This window comes from Lacerta agilis, chromosome Z, assembly GCF_009819535.1.
Source record: "Lacerta agilis isolate rLacAgi1 chromosome Z, rLacAgi1.pri, whole genome shotgun sequence".
In the NCBI taxonomy this organism is placed as follows: domain Eukaryota; kingdom Metazoa; phylum Chordata; class Lepidosauria; order Squamata; family Lacertidae; genus Lacerta; species Lacerta agilis.
In genome coordinates, this window is record NC_046331.1 from 21,575,729 (window position 1) to 21,600,721 (window position 24,993).

The 24,993-nt window shown below is 42.0% G+C and overlaps 1 protein-coding gene across 2 annotated transcripts in view; it reads right to left on the reverse strand.

Moving 5' to 3' along the window:
- ARHGEF9 (Cdc42 guanine nucleotide exchange factor 9) overlaps positions 1-24,993 on the reverse strand; it is a 253,933-nt gene that overhangs the window by 209,928 nt on the left and 19,012 nt on the right. For both annotated transcript variants that reach the window (XM_033137883.1, XM_033137884.1), the window contains exon 2: positions 3,610-5,906. In XM_033137883.1, the coding sequence (XP_032993774.1) occupies positions 3,610-5,835 (2,226 nt within the window). In that variant the 5' untranslated portion in view covers positions 5,836-5,906. The remainder of the gene's footprint in view (positions 1-3,609; positions 5,907-24,993) is intronic.

Genomic DNA, 24,993 nt, shown 5'->3' on the forward strand with positions numbered 1-24,993 from the left:
GTTTAACAAACACGAAAAATATTGCACCAATATGCACAAAAGAAGGGAGGATTCATTTTTAGTCTGATAAGCCATGGTTTATCAGACTGGGAATACTACATATGAACAGGGCTACACAGTAAAAATGCGAAACAAAAACCACAAAGCAAAAACCCACATAAGCAGCAACTAGTTCAGATTTTCTCTAACTCTGCTAGCATTATGCAGTAGCTGGATGTTCATTACTTAATTAGCCTACAGACAAAGAGCCAATGGTTTCAATAATTGGGTAAGAAGCCCTAATTTAAATGTGGAAAAAGCAAAGTGTCAATATATATTTTTAAAAGGTTAACAGCATGTTACTTAGTACATTTTTTTTACCATTTTTAATGTGTTGTATACCACCCAGAGTGGCTGGGGAAACCCAGCCAGATGGGTGGGGTATTACTACTACTACTACTGTTGCTGCTGCTGCTACTACTACTACATAAGTGACCTACAATTATAAAAAAAAAGCAATGCAAATACAAAAGTTTAAACATTATTTACTAAAAGAGCTCATCCTGCAATATTATTACAAAAAGGAGAAGTCCTACCTCACCATATAAAACAGCTGAGCACAACTTCAAGCTAGGCATCATTATACCATATGGTTACAATTAAAAATCAAATGCCTGGGTAAAGTGGAACATCCTCACCTAGCACCTAAAAGCTGAAAATGATGGTTCCAGCCTCACCTCCCTGAGGACAGCGTTGCACAACTGGGGACCCACCACTGAAAAGACTCTTCTGTTCCCACACTGCACACCACCCTTTTGAGGGAACTGTGCATGAGAATGGGCCTCAGGTGGCAAGTGCAAGATCCAAGTAAGTTCATGTGAGAAGATGTGAGAAATGGGCGGGGTAATAATAATAATAATAATAATAATAATAATAATAATAATAATAATTTTAATACTGGGGTCTTGGGCCATATATATTTTCTTTCACCAGGTGAAAAGCAGCAGAGGGAGATTTTTAGGAAACAATTAGCATGTAAATTAAGGATTTAGTAGCCCCTTCTCCTCCTCCATCATTCTTCCACTAACAATTGCACCTTTCCAATCCAAGTCATTGAATGTACAGCTTCATTGAACTCCACACTCAGCAACAAAAGGAAGGCCACTTTAATAAGCTACTGTGCTGATCACCTAGTAAATCACAGTTCCAGGCTAATGTAAATACAGGTAAGAATGGGTGAGATACCCATTCATTTGACATTTAAACACGAAGCTACTTAATTTGCACTTCCTAAACCAAAACAACAGGGGTAGCCAACATGGGACCATCCAAATATTTTTAAACTCCAGTTCCCATCAGGCCCAGCCAGCTGGGCCACTGGTTAGGGATTATGGAAGTTGTAATCCACAACAGCTGGAGGGAACCAAGTTGGCTGCCTCTGCAAAGTGTCATCTGTAATGCAGCTATCCTATGAAATTCAGACGTCTTTGAACTTTGCAATATAGTTATCCAAGCAAAAATATTGTACAACCCACCCACCCACCACCAATGTATTAGGGGGAAATGCACACACAAAAATGCTCAAATTGATGTAAATAATGTCCAAAAATGCTTTCTATTAGGGGAAATTGCTTGCAAAAATGCATATATTAGGTAAAATGGTACATGAAAGTACACAGAAATTCCCTCAAAGACTTTTATTTTTTAATTGCAAATCAATGTGGAAATATGGCAGGATGAATTTAAGGTTGATTTAAACAAGAAACTGAGAAAGAGAGAAAAATTAACAAGGTTTGCCCATCGCTATGCTTCAAGCCAGTTTCCTGAAGAAGTTTCCCCAGCCATCAAACGCTTGTGGGAAGAACAGCAGCCAAAAGGCCGATTAGTATAAACATTCCAAGAGGCTTTTTCTCTGCAGCATTTTTAAGTCTGGTGCCTGATACCACCCCTTCTCCCAAACATGGAAGCCGGTTGACAGCTATTCTGCACTCTTCCCTAACTAGAATGCCACTGAACTACATCCGTTTTTCTAATTCTCTAGACATCACTTTATCTGAGCCTGCAAAAACGGATTGTTAAAGGCCAGGGAGGGATATTTTTGTATCCCTTTTGCTCTTGATGTTCCTCTGGCCAAAAATAGCCAGAGGCTCCTGAATGCTTGAGGCCGGAAGACCCAGGAGTCAACAGGTTGCTCTTATCGGCTTGATCCCCGTGCTTGTTGGGCTTTTTCGGGGGAGGAGGTTCCTGTTGTATTGTGTCAGCCCATTCGCTGGACTGGGAGCACTTTTTTCCCCCTGTAAACTGCGGCAAGCCAACCACAGGAGAGAAAAAAGCACAAGCCATGCACGTATTTTGCACATTCACAGGTCTGCCCTGTGGAAATCATGGAAATGCGGTGATAAGAGTTGGACGGTAAGATTACAGGGATTCGGCCACCCCAACTCCCTGCTAGTTGTCATGTTTAGGGGATTAAGCCGTAACAGAGAGCAACTGCCAATTACATGCGACAACTTTGGTCGGGAAACCTTTCACATCACCCTGACAAAAATGGCAAGCCAGGTCAATGTGCTACCTTCCCTGCAGGTGGGTTCCTTACCAGAAGGGTGAAGGGTGAGGTAGCAAGCAGGTCAGCACAGGGCAACCTGGCATTTATGCCTGTGCATCTGTCCTGTGCTGTGCCTTCATTTCATTTAAGTGGCAAGGAAAGCAGAGGGAAAGGGGGTGGATTTAAAAGGGGGGGTGTGCTCCTCACTCACTTTAGACCCTGCTGGCAGGTATCCTCCACAGATGACCCCCAAATTGCCAAGAAAACGTCAGTTCTCTCTACTTAAAGTGCTCTGTACATTTAAATTTGAACAAACGAAAGGGTGTTTGCACAGAACAGAGGCCTAGCACACTGTCAGGAACAGACAGGCAGAACTGAAAAGATATGTCCTCTATCGAGAGAAAAAAATCCACAGAAAGAACTACAGATAAATAAGCTCTGTCAAGGTCTTAATTTTTTGCTGTCACGGGCCTAATATTATAGATTGGATATATAGATCAGATTGAGAATAGACAGACAGAAAGATAATGCAGTAAAAAAAAATACCAAATATACATAAAGGTGCAAAATTCCTGGAGCACACTTGCCACTGGTGACCAATAGCTCCTTTGCAACTGTGTTTAGTGTTTGCTTTTTGCTTTTTTTAAAGTCACAGTTCTTTCAGTACCTCCTTCGCCAACCTGGTGCCCTCCAAATGTTTTAGGCTACAACTCTCATCAGTCCCAGCCAGCACTAACATGCTAGCCAGACTGATGGGAGTTGTAATCCAAAACATCTGGAGGGTATCAGGTTGGAGAAATATTGCTCTAGTGTATTACATTGTTGGGTCTAGGTGTCCCTTGTAATCAATCACTATGCAAATAGGGCAGTATGGCAAAGTGGTTGGTGTCTGCAACCCATAGAAATCTCCTGACAAGCAGGAAAAGAATATTATAACAAAAAAGGACGTACAAAAAAATTATTATGGGTTGCAGAATGCAGCTTTTCTGATCACAGAATTCAAAAGATAGAAGGAAATAGGGGAAGAGGCAATAAACCCAAACAAGATTTATTTGACATACTGCCCAATTGGAGCAAGATACTACCTTTGCACTGTTGAATTCAGCGAAGGGGACAATTGTACACACGCTCATCTGAACTGGATGACGAACTCCCCTGCATTCGGGGCGTTGCACTTTGCGAGCTTTCCACACCGGATCTGGATGAAATTGGAAGGTGTCTCTGTTCATTTTGATGGGAAAATTCTCCCCATCTGGCACTTGCTGGGTGTAGCTTTGGCAGCATAAAGAAGCAGATGCACAAGGGTTGTGAACATCCTCCAAGATGCTGCACAAACCTTGAGTAGCAGACAGAGTAGTACTAATGTTCTCAGTATCCACAGGATAACTTTCTGAATTATGGGCATCTACTCGAGTCCTTGCTAAATCCTGGCTGTCTGCTTGTACAGTAGCCAAGGGCGGTCCATCCCTTGGAATACTTTCCAGGATCTGGCTATGTGCTAATATACCGGTAGTCCCAGCATCTGTGATATCTGCTGGTGTCATCAGCTCTAGGTCTGGGTTAATTCGTGAAATTCTGACCAGGTGCGCTGCATCTGCTGCAGCCCTATGGAGAGCTCTAGCATCTGCTACAGGACAAGCCAGATCTGGAGCATCAACAACACTACTTGGTACAGTGTTAACATCCTCTGATACAATGCTTAGGCCCAGTGTACCTTCATCAGTTTTACAAAAAACCTCCAAATCCAGCTCAGTGTTGCAAAACCCTTCATAATTCAGAGAAGCATTTTTGATATCCCCAACATCCATCTTAGTCAAATACTGAGTCTTTAAATCACTAATATCCAAGCTATTGGGGTCCACTGGGGTATCAGCGGAGTGTTCAGTATTGCCTTCTACCCAAGATTCTAATACCCAGGTGTCTACTGGAGCAGCACTTAAGCCCCAGTTGTCTACTTTATCAAGAAGTGGCTCTTGAACCTGTGGCACATCCATAGACAGACCGTGCACATCAAGAAATGAACAGTCACCGAGAAAGCCTGTTTGGCAAAAAGCTGGCAAACTTATGGCAGGGGGTGAAACTTCATTGAAACTGCTATTCTCACTGAAGACTTTGTGGGAATTCTCGGCATCTGTGCTTTCCTGGGGTGGCCCTTTACCAGCGGAACTTTTTGAACTACAGTTATCCCAGATGCCGGAATCCGGAGACAGTCCTGGGGAAGAAAAACTGCTGGCTTTATCATTTATGATGACCAGAGGCTCCCGGTGAGGAGTTGATTCCTGCCTTCTGCGTCTGGAATTGGAGTTTGGCCTTTGTTCTTTCGAAGAGCCCCGCCATTTCCTAGCAAAGCTGTTGAAGAATCGAAGAACCCCACCAAAGTGGCTCCCCTTAACCCTTTGAGAGTGGCCAACACTCTCCTCACATCCCACATCCAAGTCAAAATAAGAAGTCGGATCATCTGTTGCATTTCCCATGTCCTGAAAATTGGGTTCCCTGCTTATGTCAGGCAGCTTTTCACTGTCCTTGCTTGTCAATGAAATCCCTTTGATGTAACTCCAGACCCCAGAACTTCTTCCTTTTTTAGTCTCAGAAGCAGCCGCAGAACATCTCCTTTGAGGGTCCTCTTGTGCAACACCAGATTCCTGAGAATTCTCACATTCTGGAGCCATGTACCTCTGAGCCGATAGCATTTTGTGACAGTCATTATCAGTACTGTCACTGTTTACTTCAGTGCCAAAATTCTTGTGCCATTTAATTTCACTGGCAGCGATATCTAGCACGCAACTATTCATCTCGACATCTTCAAAAGAAGAATCCAAATCCTCAATATGGCCTGCATAGGAATGGCGGTATGGACGCTGATTGTTACTTAGCTTCTTAATTCGGTGAAGTGCTTTTTGCTCAAGATCTTCCTGAGTTTCCACAGAGATAATAACAGCCTTGGTTTTGGACATACTCTTGGCCATACCAGAAGACCTTAGCTTCTTGAAAGACCTCACCCTTTCCATTAAGGACATCTTACGATTTTGCTCCAAGATCTCCGTATTATCTCCAAAGAGGATCATGGACTGGGGTCTCTTTGAATTCATGGAGGGTGCTTTCTTGAGGTTGACAAAATTCCAAATCCGACTACCCTTAGTCTTCTTCTTATGCCGGGCTCCATCCTCCTTTTCATCATCATTTAAATCACAAGAATTAGAATGCTTAAAATCACTGGATCTTTCCTTTTGATTACTTTGAAAAATCTTGCTTCCATATCCATTTGGAACTGGCCTAGAGCAACCATGTTGGCAGCTGTCAACGAATTCCATACTTCCAGCTGACAAATCCAATGTCCGAATGTCACAGCTCCATCACCACCAGATGCTTACGTTCTGCAGAGCTTAAGGGGGTAAACAGAAAACAATTCAATTAGTTTCTGTGCCTTTTTTAAAAAGAGAGAGAGAGAGAGCCAGAGAAAGGAAAGTTGAATTTCTGAAAATGGCATTTAACAGCTGGATCATTACAAGGGCTAATTTGCAGACCACTCACAGAAATTCCCAAAACACACAGACACAAATATGTAAAAACTTTTTATGAGTTGAGCTGAGTAAGTAATGCCTTTGAATACATTTCTGAATAAATCACAGGGATATTCTATCTAAAACATTTCTGTTTGTTTCCAGTACTGCTGAATATACATGCTTTCAGGGAGATAGAGGCTCCTGGGGCAGCATGGGATATTCCTGCCTCTGCAGTTACTCCCTCTACAAGTTTTAGACATCTTTGACCATGAGGTTTTGCTTTATGATGTTTGTGTAACGCAGAAGAAATATACTTCCCAAGGGAGTGTGGGCATCGTCTCTCTGTTACAAAGCAAAAACAAAACTATGTGTACAGACATGTATTAATGTTCCTGGAATGATGTGGGAGAAACCACAGAAGCATCAGCAACCATATCGCTCCAGGTACAGACAAAGGAGCTCTAAAGCAGGGGTAGGCGGCCTAAGGCCCGTGGGCCGCATGTGGCCCAATCACCTTCTCAATCCGGCCCACGGGTTGTCCGGAAACCAGTGTGTTTTTACATGAGTAGAATGTGTCCTACCGGGAGGGGAGGGAGTAACATCTCTCTCTGATTGCCGTACCTCCCTGGTTTGTTTTTCCTTGATTTTTACTGTTTTATATTGTTTTATCTTTTAACTTTTTTAGCTTAGTTTTTAGCTTAAACCATCCGGTTTTATCCTAAATGTTTTAAAGGAAGCAAGATCCAAGGAAGTTGCTATAAACTGCTGATTTTCACTTGGATACAAGCCAGGGGAGTGCCGGGGCCTTCAGCGTTAACTGAAGAAGGAAGCCTCATATCTTCACCCTAACCACCCTTTCATCTTTATCTCTGCCTGTCTGTACTCCCTGCCATTATATCTCAGCTAATGAATGGCAGTGTGACTTTTTTAAACTGTAAGCAAAATAATGGTGTCGACTCGGAGTGGCTGTAAAACTTCAAGGCCTCCACTGAAAGATTCGGGATCTTGCAGGAAAAGACCTACTCCTAAGAAAGTGCAAACAAAAATTACTCGTTGCTATCGGAGCAAGGGCAAAGTGGGGGTGACTAAGAAACGGCTGGACCCAGACTCTATCCCCTCCCTCGCCGAGCCTCCTAACATCCACAATGAAGGACCTGCTGTGCAGAGAGAGGATTGTGCTGAGGGAAGTTACACCAAGGGGACAAAGGTAAGCGTTAGAACTGCTGAGTCACCTCAGAAACTGAGTCCTAAATCCCGAACACCCCACAAGTTACCCCAAGCCCAAATAATCGAGGAACTAATGTTAAAGCAAATTGCAGAACTGTCCTCTGGAAATGCTAAAACAACTAATGATCCTAATTCTCAAACCACTGAGACAAATGACGAGGATCTTTCAATTATAAAGTGGCTTGTGCTTTTAACAGAGGACATTGAACTCATAAAATCTTTTCTTGCCATTTGTACTAAAATTTTGACCATCGTGACAGACACTTGTAAAACCTTTTGGGGAAAACATGGCAGTGAGACCACAGAACCCGCAAGCAATAGTAACCCCTCTTCCCTCTTTCGTAAAAATAAATTATTAAAGAAGACAAAAAGAAGCTGTAGGGCTAAAGCTAAAGCTCTCAAAAGGAGATTCACCAATGTAAAGAAGAGCAAAAATGTTAAAAACGCCAAGGCAATGAAATATAAAAAAATGAATTTCAAAAAGCTATTTAAACTTCTTGAGAGTCCCTCAAACAGAGGGAACTTGGCGATACCTCCAGTCAAGGAGCCACCCAAGCTATCTAAGCAAAAGAATACCCTAATCCCTTGCTCAGATCGTGCATTGGAATCTCTGGACTCCCAAGTGTACCTATACACACCAAATGTCAAGCAAGATCCCCTGATTCAAGATCCTTGGGCCTACGTCTTATCTGCAGATGAACCCAAACCCCATAAGAAGAAAATTCCGCCAAACAATAACTGGAAATTGGTATTGTCTCAAGACAAACTTGTTCTGTCAAGATACCCTAAGCCCCCAGGATTTCAACGACAAGAGGAGCGTAAAGCCCATTTATGGGACTTTTTAAAGGCCTATATGCCAGGTATTCTTATCAATCCTACTGACCTAGCTTATGTCGAATATCTACACTTTGACGGCATTCGTGCTAGGGCGGTGGTCTCATTTCGAGACTGGAGATTGGCAAAAACAGTGTACAAATGCAGAGATCGTCTGAAGATAAGCGGCGTAAGAATATCAAGACATTTTAAAAATGAGGCGCCTCCAACACCTCTTTTTCCTCATTTTGTAACTTTTTCAAAAATCCCTCAACATAAGACTGATCAACTTGCCCTAATTGATTTAATCTCCTCAGATGGAAACTTTAATCACCCGACCAACCTGACTACCAAAGACCACCAAAAGACGGACTCCCATGGGCTTACGCATGCGACAAATCAAGGAAATGACCTTGATAGTTTTGAAAACAACTTATTATACTCCTACCAAGTTCTCCCTCAAGAAGCCCAGAGTGAAATACTCCACAAACTTGACACCCTGCGCTCTTGTTTGATAACCCTGACAAAGGAAAAGATGGAGCCACTCAAGCAAAACCTGCTTGATTGTGCTTCAAACTCTGCCCCCCGTCTATACCATCATGAGCTAGAGTTGTGGGTTGGAAAACCATCTGCCCCTCTCTGCCGGCAGGTAGCTGCAGAGATGAACCCACTTGTCAACAAGCCGGAGGTGAAAAGTTCCCCTTCAGTCCCATCTCCCATACAACTTCCCTCCGAGGCAAATATAGCTACTTCGTCAGCCTGGGATAAAATGAGAGAACTTAACGAGTCCGAATTGGGTACCCCATATAAAGTGCTTAGCACGGACATGCGGGTATCCAATCGTATTAAGCCATTTTCTTCTAATGTGAGTAAGCTGAACATGTCCCAAGATATTATTGTTGAAGATCCGATAGGACGTATTAACAAAATTATACAAACTCCTAATGACAAACCTTACATGTCAAGTCGAGAATCCATCTCTAGGGTAACAAGCGGTCTTACTCATCAGGCTACCATGCCCAAAAAATCTACCTTGTCGGGCAAAATTACTGACTTCTTTAGAACTGAGAACCCTTCAAATCCTGACTCCCTCCCTCCCCCTTTTTGACCATCAAATAATCAACCAGAACACCATTTGCTTTCATTCCTATGTTGGAATATTGCAGGGTGGAGGGGGAAGAAATCAGACCCTGAATTCTTAAAATTCTTGAACCAATTTCAAATAATCCTTCTACAGGAGACTTGGGAAGAGGACTCATTGAGAATTAATGGATACGAAATTATCTCACTTCCAGCAGCCCGGTCCCTTAAAGGTGGACGGGCCAAGGGTGGCTTGGCTATAGCAATGTCTCTAAAACTACACGCCAAACTCACCCTTATTAAATCTTCTCCCCCTTTTGTGATTTCAGGTTTGATTTCAAACAGTAAATTTGAGTTATTAGTTACTAATGTATATCTTCCTCCAGGAGGCCAAATAGCGGACTTACATTCCAGATGGGAAACTCTGGAAGACCATCTTACCTTTTGTTATATTAAATATCCAGATACCCTCTCAGTGTTGGGAGGAGATTTTAACGCGCGTATCGCTGCAAATTGGGACTCTCTCTGTAAAGCTAAATGGTGGATCACTCCTGTTCAGCAGAGTACTGATTTCTCCCATCATACCCACAGAAAATCCAAAGACTCTAGGGTGAATGTGGCGGGCACCCTCCTTTATCATTTAATTTTACGTTTAAATTTGTTAATTTTAAACGGGAATTGTCCCCCGGACATTCCGGGTGAATTTACCCACTTAAGTTCATCAAGCAACAGTGTTTTAGATTATTTTATAGTATCTAAAGATGCATTTCCTAAATTTCTATATTTTAAAGTCGATAATGTGCAGCTAAGTGACCATCTCCCCTTAGTCGCTAAAATGCGGACTGATTGGGACCTAGTTGAAGAAAGGCATCCCACATATATGGATATAAGTGCGGCTACAAGAGTTAAAGGTACAAAATGGTCTGCAGTGGAGGCCCAAAGATATTCTGATTTCTTTCATCAGACGATAATACAAACCTATTCAAGCTTCGTCTCAACTCCCTATGACCAACAACAAATTATTAATCTCTTTGTTAATCTTTCGGATGAGCTTACTTCTTTTTTTACCGTTCCGGACCATCAGGTGAACCGAATCCATCACAGGAGGGGCGCCCCTTGGTTTAACTCTGACTGCAAATATGCCAGACAAATCCTAAGTACCATTTATAATGACTATAAAATTTCTGGAGCAGATGTGCTCCCCAAAGAATACCATCAGGCAAAATCCCTGTATAAACAATCACAAAAAAGGGCCAAACAGGAATGGCGATTGAACAGATGGCAGGCATTGGTGGCTGCCTCAAATTCTCGTGATTCCCGCCAGTTTTGGCTTCTGATCAACTGCAAATCCAGAAATTATCCTCTATCAGTCATTTCTGCACCAATATGGGAATCCTTCCTAAGAAACTACTTTACTTTACCTGATATTACTACTAATTTAAATGATGATTTATATAATCATCTTCCTCTTTGGCCTCCAACGGACCCAGATGAAGTTTTAGATCTTATATTTGAACTTAAAAATGGTAAAGCCCCGGGCCCAGATCTCATCCCGGCGGAAGCCATAAAAACCCATGCAGATTGGTGGGCAAAAGTTTTGGCTACCATATTTGATGCAGTTAACAACAGTGGTAAAGTTCCAAAAATATGGAAGGATGCAATCATTATCCCAATTTTTAAAAAGGGTGCACCAGAGGACCCAGGGAACTATAGGAGCATCAGTTTATTGTCCATAGTTGGGAAAATTTATGCCCGTTTTTTGTTAAATAAGCTCACCAAATGGGCAGATGACAGTAACCTGATTGGTCCAGAACAAGCAGGATTTAGACAGCACCAATCTACTACTGATCATGCGGTGGTTCTATATCATTTAATCCGTAAGTACTCTTCCCCAAATAGAGGCCAACTTTGTGCGGCCTTTATTGACCTGAAGGCTGCTTTTGATAGCATCCCTAGAGAACTACTATGGGAAAAACTGGCCAGATGGGGAATTGATAGAAGGCTTTTGTGGCTAATAACTCAACTGCATAACGGGTCAGCTGCCAGGGTTAGACTTACCCCTGCTGGCGACCTATCAAACTCTGTTCCTATTAACAGGGGAGTGCGTCAGGGATGCATACTTGCTCCTTTTCTTTTTAACCTTTTTATCTGTGATATGAGAATTCCCCTGATAGAATCTCAAGAAAATATTCATGCCCCTCATCTTGCTCAATATTGTTGCCCCCTTTTACTGTATGCCGATGATGCGGTGATTTTATCCTTTTCAAGAATTGGTTTAAGGAGAGCTCTAAAGATTTTTGGTCTATATTGTAAGTCTAATTCCCTTACAATAAACCATGTTAAATCTAAAGTTCTAATTTTCTCAAATAGCCAAAGAACATATAATTGGAAAATAGATGGGATAACCATTGAGCAGGTTTTTAAATTTCAGTATTTGGGTGTTTATTTACAGTATAATATGGGCTGGAAAACACATGTTACTTATACATCAAACAGAGCCAAGGCCTCTGCCTTTGCGCTTCTCCGCTTTTTCTTTTTAGATGGGGCATTCCACGTTCCATCTGCGCTAAAGGTTTTCAATGCTAAAGTGATTGCAACATTGGCGTACGCGATTCCTCTATGGGGACCCTTTGTTAACCTAACCCTTCTGGAGACAATCCAAAATCAGTTTTTGAGAAGGTTGTTAAAATTACCCAGATGCGTAAGCAATTCAGCTATACGACTAGAATTAAATGTACCATCACTAGGAACCATTTTATGGAAACGTATTTTAAGCTACTGGCTATCATTGTGGCATAGACTTCCTAATCTCCACCTGATCCAATGTCTTTGGAGAGATGGCTTCTCTAGTCCTTGGTTGAAAGCTATCCATAATAAACTCGTGGACATTGGGTTATCCCCATCCGATCTCCTGGAACTGGACTTAGTCTCAGCCAAAAGAGCTTTTTCTCAAAAGTTAGAGGAGACTGATTTTCAGCTTACCTCTCTGACAAGTCACGGAACTTGCTCACCATCTAACTTAGGCCTATTACCACCAAAGAAACTACCACACTACTTAACCAATCTCTCTGTTGTGAGGTATAGGTATGCCTTCTTAAAAGCCAGATTTAATGTTTTCCCATCAAATGTTTTGAGCAATAGACTTTCCAATGGTCAAATCTCCCTCCTTTGCGACTGTAATACTGGTTCCACAGAATCCTTACAGCATATATTTTTTTGCTGTCCAATTCATTCGGCAGCTCGGTCCAAATTTTTGGTTCCACTTTTGAAGAAAACCCAAGATGGAACTCAGGATGCTAAATTAATCTACTTATTAAATGATGAGGAACCAAATAGAACCCATATGGTTGCTAGGTTTTTGACTAATGTGCTATTTACAAAGAAGAGGAATGGTTCTCTTCCGATTTATAACAATGCAGAAAATAATTAAGACCTATTATTGGGGCGATAAAATAGCTGATAAATTAATTTTTAACAGATTTTTATTTTAATTTTAAAAAAACTAGTTCAGTTGGACTACTCAGATCTCAGTGTGATTTAGATGGAAGGGTGCAAATGGGTTGTTTTAAAATTGTTTTCGTACTGTATTGTTTAAGTTTGTTAATCTGTTTTACTCTGTGTGTATTATGATGAATGTGTTTTATGATGTGATATGGGCCACATGGCCGAAATAAACCTACCTACCTACCTACCATGCTTTCAGGGAGTGAATAAGGAACAATATTGACCTCAACTGCTACAACTTATGCTATAAAACACACATTATATCCATTGAGAAACTGGACGTGCATTCCAGGTGGCTTGGTCCTGTGGTTTGGCCTTGCATGGCTGATTTTTTTAAATGAGTAGATGGTATAACCCCCCCCCCCTGATCTGGATCAGGACTGTGACATTGGGGTGGGGAACTTGAACTCTTATCCCCACCCCTGCCTGGCACCTATTTGCAATGAGGAGAAAGTTTCCAACAGCACCAATGGGGCCTTTCTTCCAATTAGCTGGTGTATGGGAAGCAATTCCAATCGGGACTGCAGTAGAAACAATGGGAATAAGTTCCCCCTCATTCCAGCCATTTGTTAAAGGAAAAAATAAATCATTCAAGGCCAGCCACATAACAAATGTCACATATAATTTGGCCCCCAGTGTCAGCACCAGGAGTGGGTGGGTAGTGGAGGATACTGGGGACAGGGAACAAAGAAGAACCAGCACATTTATGGGGCAAGAGCAAACCTAGTCCCACAGGTTATATACCTGAAAAAAGAAATATAATAAGAACTACTGGTCATAAGTTTCAGTTCAGACCCCACAGATGTGTAGTGCAGTCAGTTGACGAAATGCTCAAACAAATGTGTAGTGCAGTCTTGGTGGTGCACTGGAAGCACATGTGTGCACTGGAGATAGAGGCCTGGTATTGCAGTGAGAGCTGGACCATAAAGAAGGCTGATCGCCGAAGAATTGATGCTTTTGAATTATGGTGCTGGAGGAGACTCTTGAGAGTCCCATGGACTGCAAGAAGATCAAACCTATCCATTCTTAAAGAAATCAGCCCTGAGTGCTCACTGGAAGGACAGATCCTGAAGCTGAGGCTCCAGTACTTTGGCCACCTCATGAGAAGAGAAGACTCCCTGGAAAAGACCCTGATGTTGGGAAAGATGGAGGGCACAAGGAGAAGGGGACGACAGAGGATGAGATGGTTGGACAGTGTTCACGAAGCTACTAACATGCGTTTGGCCAAACTGCGAGAGGCAGTGAAGGATAGGCGTGCCTGGCGTGCTCTGGTCCATGGGGTCACAAAGAGTCAGACACGACTGAACGACTGAACAACAACAAAAATTGCAGGAGAGAAGAGGTTGACCAGACACATTCAGAGAAGACCCATTGACATTAATGGATGTGACTAATTTAGGTGCATTAATTTCAATGAGTCCACCCTGCATATGACTAAGCTGGATTCAAGAGAAGGTGCTAGAGCCAGATTTCTGGGAGCTCCGTTTTGACGCAACCTCCTGACTACGCAGCATCTTACGTGCAGCACCTGCATCTAATCACTTAGCAAAAAATAAGAGACTTAAGCCTGCAGGCTTAAGATCTAAAAGTGTGCTCAGAAGTTTTTAAGCCAGACACAAATTTTGTAGACCATGTATGCCTTGGTTTGATGAAGACAGAAAATATGAACATGAAAAAATGGCCCTTTTACGAAGATAAATGCACTCCTTGCAAAGCTTTGGCAATGGCTATGCACTCCTTTTCCTGAGGCCTCTTGCAATGTGTATTTGTATGTACATATCCTACTGGGAGACGAAAGTGCACAAAAGGCCAATGCTTTGATTTTCCTCCATTTTTTATCCTTGCCAATTTATGAATGGCTGGGCTTTTCATAGAGCTCAAATGGAGAGAAAAGGAGGGATGAACTGAAAAGGAAGCATCCATTCAAACAGGATGTTTATGTTTCATAACAATGAGAAAGTATATCAGGCTTGTTCTTTCCATCTAAAGAGAACAAGTTGCAACAGGGCCAGATCCTGGCTGGGTGGTACCCACAGGAGTGTGGGAGTGCCAAGTGCCTTCAAGCCAACTGCAAGCTACGGTAGCCTTTGTGGTGCCAAGTCTCCACCCATCACCACCTTGAGGCTCTCTGCATACTCAAAACAAAATAAAAAATAAAATAAAAAATTACTTCCAGTAGCACCTTAGAGACCCAACTATGTTTGTTATTGGTATGAGCTTTCGCGTGCATGCACACTTCTTCAGATGACTTCTGAAGTCTTCCATAAACAGTGCTAGGAGATTTCCCTTTTGCTTGTCAATTCAGGAGTTGATTCACAAGAACCCTGAACTTCCAGCCAATCACTAGTTTGTAAGAATAGTTTAGAATGATTTTTAGGAGGAGGAGGAGAAAGAGATAGACAGTGACATTTGTGCCAATACCTAAGATTACTGTATACAACAGAGAGACCCTTTCAGCTTTAAAAAATAAGAAATAAATACCAGGCATCTCTCTCTATGAGGTGTCTCTTTGTACCAGCAACAACATAGTGATGTTGATAATAATAATAATAATAATAATAATAATAATAATAATAATAATTTATTTCTACCTCACCCATCTGGCTGGGTTTCCCCAGCCACTCTGGGCAGCTTTCAACAGAACATTAAAAACAGAATAAAATTTCAAACGTTAAAAACTTCCCTAAACAGGGCTGCCTTCAGATGTCTTCTAAAAGTCGGATACAGTTGTACCTCTGGTTACGTACTTAATTCGTTCCGGAGGTCCATTCTTAACCTGAAACTGTTCTTAAGCACCACTTTAGCTAATGGGGCCTGCCGCTGCTGCTGTACCACCAAGAGCACAATTTCTGTTCTTGTCCAGAAGCAAAGTTCTTAACCTGAAGCGTTATTTCTGGGTTAGCGGAGTTTGTAACCTGAAGCGTATGTAACCTGAGGTGCCACCTGTATACAACTGAAGCCCACTCAAAACATAAGATGTGTCTGTGGCTGGAAATAAACAATAGCTTTCAAGAGAATTGATGATGGCTTGACAGAGATGCCCTTTTCAATGCAGCATCTACCGTATTAACGTATTTCTTGTCTCCCACTTCAGGCCATCCACTCCACCCACTCACCTACCCCCCAATTAAATTTAATTAGTCTTAAGGCTTTACTTTGAAGCTGCGGCCTTTTGCTGGTTAAAGGATTGGTTTAAACTAGACAACGTGGATGTGTTGGACTTGGAGGGACACGATAATATGTTTGGATGGCATGCATACCTTTGGTATGACAAGGCTAAAATCCACAGAACTTTTAAGTCTCATATTGTGAGAAAATCCCTATATCAGGTATGGACTAGATACAAAGACTTGTTTGAGAGAAAGACCCCTAGATGGATCTCCCCAGTGGAGGCCAAGGCATATAAGAGACCGAATATGTCTGCAAACTGGTTAAGATATATGGACATATTGCAGCAGGAAGGGGACTCTTTTAAGCTAAAAAGCTATGATCAAGTAAAAAGTCAGGTCCCCGACTGGCTGCACTATCATCAGGTTTATGAAACATTTAAAATGGACAAAAAAACTGGTTTTCAAGTAGAAAAATCAAAACTGGAAACAGAACTGATAGAATCGAATTTTAAAAACCTTTCCAAAATGTATAATCTTTTGCTAGAGTGGCATACAAAAGATGAACTGGTTAAATCTTCAATGATAGATTGGGCAAAAGATGTCGGACATAATATCATGATGGATGACTGGGAGAGATTGTGGCAAAAAGGTATTAAATTTACTGCTTGTCATGGTTTAAGAGAAAATATAATGAAAATGGTTTATAGATGGTACTTGACACCAGTTAAGATTGCTAAGATGAATACCAAAATGTCAGATGTATGTTGGAAATGTAAACATGCGAAAGGTACCTTTTTTCATATGTGGTGGTTGTGCCCAGTGGTAAGTGCCTTCTGGGACAAGATTTATAATGAGCTTAAGAAGGTAATGAAAGTTACCTTTTGTAAGAAACCAGAGGCATTTCTCCTGAGCATAACCAATGAAGAGATACCCAGTCAGGATAGAGTGTTTTTTATGTATGCCACAACAGCAGCTAGAATTTTATTGGCAAGAACATGGAAAGGTGAAGAGATACCAACGGTGGAGGAATGGCAGATGAAGATGATGGAATACATGGAACTCGCTGAACTGACCGTCAGAATCCGAGACCAGAGGGAGGGGAAGGCGTCGCAGGAGTGGAAAAAATTCAAAGACTATTTGGTTAAATCAGTTAAACTGAATATTTGAGCAGAATTAAACAGAATGTCGGCTTTGGTAGATAAGTGTTAGATATGAATGGTAAGAGGAATTGTTGTTATGTGAAAGATGTATGTGTCAAAATATGCTAAGATAGGTCGTTAAGATAAGATACATAGTTATTGAGATATTTGACTAAAAGAAAGCTAAGTATATTAAAATTTGGGTAAAAGTGAATTGAACAATATATAAAGCTACCTTGAAGAAGTATATGTTTGTTGAAGACAGTGGAGGGAACGGGGGAAGTCCCCAAACAGAGAAGTTAGAAACAAGAAATATTTAAAGAAAGATAATGGTTAAGGTCTGTATATGTTTATTCTTATGTTTTTATTGTTGTTATTGTTTTGAATGTTGATTATGTTTATTGTTGATTATGTTTAATGTTTATTGTGTTTTATTGATGTTTATGCTATGTGTTGTTCTTGTATTTTGTTCTCCTTTTTCTTTATTGGAAAATAATAAAATCTTATAAAAAAAAAAAATAAATTTAATTAGTCTTGGCTTCCCACAAAAACCTCTCAATTGTGCCTCCTAAGCAGAAACTCTACATTTACTATACAAGTTGCTGTAATGCAAATTTCAATAACCCTTGTAATTTCCCAGATATTTCACTTGGGGGGGGGGGACTTTTCATCCCATTTCATCTTAAATTGTGTGCCAGCCCTAATCACTCTATGGTGATAATCTCCAGGGGTGGGGGAGTGGTGCTAGTTTGTTGCAGGGAACCCCCCCCCCAGTACTGTTACATCATAAAAACAAAGAGATTTTTTTAAAAGTATTTTTTATTAAAGATTTTCTTAATTTACAAAGGTAGTGCAATGTCTCTCTCGTATTTTTTCCATGTAACATTTTTACAAATCAAGAGGTGGGTGGGGTGGGGAGATGGGTGGAGTGGGGTGACGATGTTTCTATTTTACTTAATATATGTAGGTTTGGTGTCAGCGTTGTTTGTGCAGGTTCTCTGTTGTTCACTTGTGTTCCTTTGGTGGTGAGAGAGGTCGGGGTTGGCGTAGGGTGCGATAGTTCATTTGTGGTTGGCTGTGGTGGTCTTTGGTTTCCTGTGTGAGTGGGGTGGGTGAGTGTTTTTGATCAGGTTAGCCATAATGATTTGTATGCTGTCGGTAGATTTTTGTCATTGTCTTGTTGGGCTATGTGTGTGATGAAGGGGAGCCATACCGGGGTGAAGGCATCTTCTTCTGTTTGTTCCCGTGTCAGTTTCAGCTTACTGGTTAGTTTTTCTAGTAGGGCTGTTTCCCATACTACTTGGTACCATTGGTCCATGCTTATTCCTGACAGGTCTCTCCAGTGTCTGGTTATGATGTTTCTGGCTGCTGAGAGTAGGTGGGTTATGAGTTCTTTGTGGTGTAAGTGGGCATTGTTGTCTTGGAAGATGTTTAGTAAGACCAATTCTGGGGTGATTTCTAGCACTTGCTTGGTTATCTTACATATTTCTCGTATGGTTGTTGTCCAGAATAGTTGGATTTTGGGGCACTCCCACCACATGTGGAGGTATGTGCCTGTGGAGGTGCACCCTCTCCAGCATTTTGGTGAGGTTCCTGGGCGTATTAGTGCAAAAAAATTTGGCGTTAGGTACCACCTGTAGGTTAGTTTCAGAATGAGTTCTTTTCTTTTCATTGATATGGATTTAAAGTGAGGTTTAGACCACATTCTGGTCCATTGGGTGGGGTTGATTTCATATCCTATGTCATCCTCCCATTGTTTTTTGATTGCGTCTAGGGAGTTCGTGGGGTTTTTGAGTAGTATTTTGTATATTGCGGATACCATCCCTTTGCTGTGTCCCTTTGTCATTGGGATGAGGTTTCTGAAGGTTGTCAGGGGTCTAGTTGCTGCTGATTTTACTGCTGGATTGTTTAAGAGGGCATGTAGTTGGTGTTGTGCTAACCAGGGCATTTGGGTGTCTTCTAGTTTGTCCTGTATTTCTTGTGTTGACAGAGGCTTGTTATTTCTATAAAAGTCTTATTAGGCGATATAGGCCTTTGGTTTGCCAGGTTTTTATTTGGAGGTTTTGTGCTGTATGGTGGAATAATAGGTGGTAGGCCGGGGAGAAAAACAAAGAGATTTATTAGCCTTTCATATATTTATCAGATGAAGTGGAGTCTAGCTAGTCCAACAAAGCTTCTGTCTTCATACTTTTTAGTCTGTAAGCTACTACAAACCCTTTGATATTCTTGCTCCTCTATTGGCTTTCGTCATAGCAGATTTTCAGGAACTTTTTTTTTTCTTAACTCCCCCCCCCCCCCGCACTCCAAACTTTGTACTCTGAGGCTGTGCACAGGGACGTGACATGGTGCTTTCCACTCCTATCAACAGCAGCCAGCATGACCAATGACCAGGGATGAAAGGAATTGTAATGTACAACACCTGGAAAGTACCATCTGGGTTGCCCCTGTTGGTAGTTGGTGTTTATTTAACCATTTTAAGCTGATCCAGTCCTGTTGGAATCAAAGGAATTAAGTAGGTATTCACATATCAAACTCACCACTCACCTCCTATACATAACATAGGAATAACTCTCTCATTGGCTAGAGATGTTTTAGCAAAGAATGCCATAGGTATGTTGCTATCTTGTATGCTTTGATCATTGTCTTATTACATGGAGCAGGGATGAGGAAACTGGGCCTCTCCAGTCATTAGGAGTGATGGGAAGTAGAGTCCACACTGAGTTTCCATGACCTAGGCAATGATGCTACCTCTGTTATATCACATTGTCCAAGGTGATCTGGTGCTTTGTTTGAATTGAAATAACTTTGATATCAAGGATCATCATCAGATGAATTTTTGCAGCCCAGGGTAGGGTTTGAACATTTGACCTTCCTTGAGTGAAAAAGCTTTTGCATCCTGCTGTTTGATCTCCTCCTTCACTTTGTCTCCTTCTTGCTAATAAAATAGCTTAATGCTTCGCATACAACATATTTTTTAGCTGATGTATTAAAAAAAACTATGGCTTTAATTCCACGACTTCTTCCTGCAGCAGACCTTCATTTCCTTTAGGGACTTGGTACTGGGATATCTTTCATTTGGCTTTCTAGAATACTAGGGTTTCTTCAGCAGACGTAACAATCGCCATTTGACGCCTAGCACCCTGCCCTGCAAAGAAACCGATATAAGAGAGGTAGCTATGATGAGCCTGTTGCATGAAGAAGAATCCCATGACACCTTAAAGATTAACCAATTGTATTATGGCATCAGCTGGTGTCGTGAGATCCCAAACTCTGAGTTGATCAATGACCTTAGTTGTTACATAGGCTGCTGTATCTGATGTATGCAAGGAATTGGGGGGAGGGTAGCAGCTTAGTAGAGCATCTGCTTTGCACACAGAAATGCCCAGGTTCAATCTCTGCAGCTCCAGGTAGAACTGGGAATGTCCCCATCTAAAACACTGGACAACCTTGGCATGAGTCAGTTAAGGCTCCTTCTGGTGATCCTATGAGCCCCCCAGATCAAATGAGCCTCTGATTCTGCTGTGCCAGGTAACGTTGCTCATTTGCTAGAGAGAGCAAATCCTGCTATCACCTCCTAATGGGGTACAGCCTCCTTCGCCTCTGCAGTTGTTTACAGCAGTGTCACAGGGACACCAGCAAGGGTGGCTGCATTGGCCCAAGCGTACCCCTCATGCCTGCTCTGGGTTAACCAGAAGCACAGGTGGGCCAAGACAGTTTGGTGCAGCTATAAAGGTGAGGTGAGTGACTGATAGGGATGGATGAATCTGTCCACTTTGGTTCCTCTCAATTTCTCAGTTCTCCACATTTCTACAGCAATATGTGATTATTTTTGTTAAATTTTAAAATATCATTCGCATACCACTGTGAATTTAACCAATTACACACATTTTTGTAAGCAGTTTTAACTAATGCATGTGTTTTTGCAAGCTACTCCCCCAAATACAATGCATTTCTTTCCTCTCTTTCTGCCTATCACCCTTGCCTTCTGCTATGCAAAGTGAGGTGATTGTCCAGGGCTTTCATAAGAGCTCTCTTTTGGCATACTTCTCCCTGTGCAATCAACACTGCACAACAGAGAGAGGACTGTGGACTTCAAGCCCAGGACTCCCAGAACTTAGCCTGCCACTATCTCCACACTTCCACGCACAGAAAACACACAGCAAGGCTCTAACTGGTTGCTTGCCCCAGTTGCATTGAAGAAGCTGTACCATGAAAGAGATATTCCTGTCGCTATATGACAAACATCTGTTTCCTCCTATTTTTTGAATGCAGCATATACTGCCGGAAATGCTGGGGGGTTGTCTTTCCTTTTCTGGGCAGGGGGAAGTTGTATGCCCTGGATCTAAAGAATGTTTGGAGCAGAGAGGTTTCTCTCGAGGGTTGTATGATTGTTACTCGGTTTCTCTCTCTCTCTCTCTCTCCGCCCCCCCCCCTTTCTCTTTTTATCTTCCTGGGGAGGAACGGATATGAGTACTGTACGTTGAAGCCAGGCGGAACTTCCTTAGCTTGCTTTGGCACCTTTGGGAAAGTGTAACTCTCTGTGCTTAATGTTATGTGCTCTCCATGTCCAACAAAGCAATGGCCCAAATGCTCCATTCTCTTGTGTTTTTCTGTTCTGTAGCAGTATCATTGAAGGGGACCATTTGCCCCAGGATCCAATGTGTTTTATTTTATAATCTATAACTAGTTCTCAAAGACAATTGATCTCAAAAAATGCAATCAATGCCCTTGTTGAGCAACAGTATGTTTCCAAGCACAATTCAAACTGTTGGTGCTGACCTTTAAAGCCCAAACGGCCCCAGCCCAGTATAGGCTACCTGAAGGAACGTCCCCACCCCCACCATTCTGACCAGGCACTGAGGTCCAGCCCCGAGGGCCTTCTGGCAGCTCCCTCATTACGAGAAGCCAAGTTACAGGGAACCAGGCAGAGGGCCTTCTTGGTAGTGACGCCTGCCCTGTGGAACTCCCTCCTGTCAGAATTCAAGGAAATAAGCAACTACAGTGGTACCTCAGGTTACATACGCTTCAGTTTACATACTCCACTAACCAAGAAATAACACTTCAGAACAGTTTCAGGTTAAGAATGGACCTCCGGAACGAATTAAGTATGTAACCAGAGGTACAACTGTATCCGACTTTTAGAAGACATACTTTTTTCTTTTTTTATGAAGCAAAGACAGCAGCATGTTTTACGGCTATCATGCACATGCAGAGTTAAACAACAAGTAGGGAGCCTTCATGGAGGAGAGAGAGCAATGCACATTTCTTCATTGTTCTAACGCTCAATGCAGCGCCTTCACCGTGTCCAATACAAATCAAACAAGTGTTGAAACTAATCAAGGTAGACACAACGCATCAGTGTAGATGAGAAAATGCAAATATGCACTTGCCCTTTCTTGTTTTTTATTTTTATTTTTTTAAAAAAAACAAAAAAACACCATTATTTGTTCAAGAGTTCAAATTGGGATGGAAGAGGGAATGTATGCACAGCTCATCACAGGCATTATTCAGTAAGTGCCCTCAGCATCATAACAGAATTTACACTGTCTATTGCAGTAATGTTGTTTACCACGTATTGTGGCTGGTTTTGGCTTTGCTAAAGCCAGAAGTGCTTTTTAAAAATCCAAAACATCTAAAATGATTTGTGCAGGCACTGCAATGCAGATATTTGATGAAATTCACTTTTAAGGGTAAACCTACTTAATCTTCACTTTCCAAAACAATATGCAAACTGAGCCTCAGACATCCTTCAAAATTCACTTTTCCAAATTTAGTCATGCTGGCCATATGACCCGGGAAAACTGTCTGCAGAGTGGACAAACGCTGGCTCCCTCGGCCTGTAAAGCGAGATGAGCGCCGCAACCCCAGAGTCATTCACGACTGGACTTAACTGTCAGGGGTCCCTTTACCTTACCTTTCAGTGAAAGTGGAGCTTGCAAATGCAAACCAAAACAAAAACAAAAACAAAAAAACAGGTGCTCCTATAGAGAGAGCTGAAGCAACAACAGAGCTCTGGTTTCCTGTAGCATTCATCCAGAGCCTTGCCCCAACACTATACAGGATCAGTGCTTGCCGTCTCCACCATCCTAAGAAATGACCCACCTTTCCACAATATGGATTGTGCCACCCATGCCTGATTAGAGAACGAAACAGTTTGGCATGTGCATTTATTCGGAAGCAAGTTGATGTGATTTACTCCCCAGTAAGTGCCTATAAAATGACATCAGTCCATGCTGTGCCAGGACTGTAATAAACTCTACGAATGAATGCAGACAAACCAAACTTTGTTTATACAAAGTGTTGCCCCGATGCCCAACTCACTGCCTCATCCAAAACATGAGACAAAACTCTTTTTTCATTGGGAGTGACCCAGGAGATCACCCATTTCCTTACTCGCAAAATAGCTCACAGACTATCATTTCCAAGACTGGGCTGATTGCGTGCTCCTCTCTTTCAGTCCAAACCTTTCCCCAGAAGGCACATGTCAGACCCCATTGTTCCTGTGCAGCCATTTGAAAGGGTTATTTTTCCCTTACTCCTTTTGTGTGTGTGTTTTTGGAGTTTATTTGCTTTGTACTTCCTCCTTGCTGTGGAATTACTACTGGGGGAAGTGAAGACACAAAAGAATAGAAAAAATAACACCAAACCAAACCCAACATGGAAATGAAGGACAAAAGGCCTTTCTGGCTGCTTCTGGAATCCAGGGTGACTCAACTCAACACAGACCCATCTGACACAAAGTCAACACAATGGGATGAGAGTCGAGTTTTCTATTCTGGAAAACCAAGAAGATTCTACTTCCAGATTATCATACATTGCTACTGCTTTCCTGATAAATATTCAAGCCAAAGTACACATTAATAGAAAGACACTTCTTTAAAAAAAAAACTAAAACAAAACAAAACCAAGTGCACATAACCTTGCCACATTTATTTTACATAAATAAATTCATTTATGAATTGCTTCCCATAAGATATCCAAAAGTGATTAACAATAAAAACTTCAACAAAAACTATAACAATAAAATCAATTACAAATCCAGTACAGATAGTAGACTGGAGTAAGAATCTCCCCTGAAAAGGCTTGTTGAAAAAGAAAGAGATTTGGGGAGGGATTTTTTTGGCAGCAGGAGATACCCTGAAGAAAACATAAGGAGCTAATTCATAATGTGCGCCCAATCCACATTCGGTCCCCAGATCAGCACAAAGTTAAACTATGGAACTCGCTCCCACAGGGGGCAATGATGGCCACCAGACCAAAAACTTTTAAAAGACTGAAAAATTCATGGAGCATAACGCTATCAATGACTGGTTCTATCTACATTCTGTACACTCCATGGCCAGAGGCAAGTATGCCTTTGTACACCAGCTGAAAGGAATTGCAAGTGGGGAGAGTGTTGTTGCACTACTGCTTGTGGACTTCCCAAAAGAGGCATCTGCTTGTCCACTGTGAGAAGGATCCTAGACTAGATGGGCCATTGGGCCATTAGCCTGATCCAGCAGCTCCTCTTATGTTATGCTCTTATCATTAGCCCATAGTGCTTCTATTTCTTGGCTCCTGCCTCATATCTAGAGTGAGATTTGCCCAAACTCCTGTGAACTGTAAAGGTAAAGGTAAAGGTAAAGGGACCCCTGACCATTAGGTCCAGTCGTGTCCGACGCTGGGGTTGCGTCGCTCATCTCGCTTTACTGGCCGAGGGACCCAGCGTACAGCTTCCAGGTCATGTGGCCAGCATGACTAAGCCGCTTCTGGCGAAACCAGAGCAGTGCACGGAAACGCCGTTTACCTTCCCACCGGAGCAGTACCTATTTATCTACTTGCACTTTGACGTGCTTTCAAACTGCTAGGTTGGCAGGAGCAGGGACCAAGCAACGGGAGCTCACCTCTTCACGGGGATTCAAATCAGCAAGCCCTAGGCTCTGTGGTTTAACTGTGAACTGTAGTTATAAACAAATAAAGCCAGCGCTTATATTATTCCGCCCCACCAGTGAAACTCCTGTCTCGATGCACTGTCCTCTCCCTGATGAATATAGCAGACTGGCAAATTCAGGTTGGGCACCTGCAGTTGATAGAGAGCAAAAAACATGCCACCC